This window comes from Beta vulgaris, chromosome 6, assembly GCF_026745355.1.
Source record: "Beta vulgaris subsp. vulgaris cultivar EL10 chromosome 6, EL10.2, whole genome shotgun sequence".
Taxonomy (NCBI): Eukaryota; Viridiplantae; Streptophyta; class Magnoliopsida; order Caryophyllales; family Amaranthaceae; genus Beta; species Beta vulgaris.
The window spans coordinates 30,312,216-30,313,506 of NC_079207.1; the positions used below are offsets into that span (position 1 = coordinate 30,312,216).

At 32.2% G+C, this 1,291-nt stretch overlaps 1 protein-coding gene across 1 annotated transcript; it reads left to right on the forward strand.

Moving 5' to 3' along the window:
- The first annotated feature begins 311 nt into the window (after positions 1-311).
- Positions 312-746, forward strand: LOC125498753 (uncharacterized). Its single transcript, XM_048647023.1, has one exon. It carries the CDS (start codon positions 312-314, stop codon positions 744-746), a length of 435 nt encoding a protein of 144 aa, XP_048502980.1.
- The last annotated feature ends 545 nt before the right edge of the window (positions 747-1,291 follow it).

The following is a 1,291-nucleotide window of genomic DNA, read 5'->3' on the forward strand; positions in this document are numbered from 1 at the left end:
AAACAGCAAACCACAACTAGATGGAGAGAGTTAGTACCAAATGGCTCCTAAGAGCACCATAACCATAACTTTTAGCATATAAATAGGGGAAAAAACTCTATATAACTTACCGTGGGAAAAAAGTAGACCGTATAATGAATGTAATGTGTGTGTGCTCATTTGACATGAGATTCACGTATGCTATGGCTAGATGGGAGGGAACGTCAAATGATTCAAGAATATTTTGGGAAACGATCACAAATAAAGAAGACAATAATTTTCCTATACCTCCTATAAGAAAATATTATCTTGTTGACTCAGGATACACAAACATGCCTGGATTTCTTTCTCCATATCGTGGAGAGCGATATCATCTGCGTGACTATAGGGGAGCAAAGAATCCACAAGGTCCGGAGGAGATTTTTAATTATACACATTCATCATTGCGTAATGTCCTTGAAAGATGTTTTGGAGTGTTGAAAGCAAGGTTTCCCATTCTTAGAGATATGCCTCCCTATGATTTAAAAAGGCAAAAGTATATAATATTGTCATGTTGTGTTCTCCATAATTTATTCAAAATGTGCAAGGATGGAGATCCTATCTTCACACATTATGCAAATGAAAATGTGGAGCTTGAAGATGACATAGTTACCGCCAATGCATTTGAGGACGAAGTAACTCCTAGTGTTAGTCAAAGTGAACTTCGTCGAATGGCAAAATTTCGAGACCGTTTGGCTAAACGATTATGGGATAGACAGGATTCTTGATGAGAGCTATATTTTTCTGATAACATATTGTACTTTTTGTTTAGTATTCATTATTTTTTTTGGTTTGACCTTTTATTATAATACGATGCTCTCTTATTTATAAGCATTTCAATTTTGTACAAAAAAGAGGGGCTCCTATTAATAAAAATAATAACAACAACAATAATCTACAAACAGAGATATAATGATGTATATTTCATCTACATAGTGACTAAAAATGTGACTAAAAATATTGATGATGATTTATTAAATTTCATGTTACAATGATATATCGTAGAAACTTTTTTTTTGGTGCAAAAGATAAAGTAATTAATAAACATAAATTAGTCAAGCATTGCATAACAAATTTTAATCTAAATATACATTAACTAGAGGCACGGGGATTGATAGATTCTTAAAGGGTAGAGGCGTAGAGCATTAAGTATAGTAGAAGTAGCAGTTGTGGAAAAAAGAGAACCAAAATTAAAATCAGTTTTCTAAAAAAAGAAAACAAAAACTAAAATAAGTTTTCAGTTTCTAGAAAACAAAAAACTGAAAACTGGAAG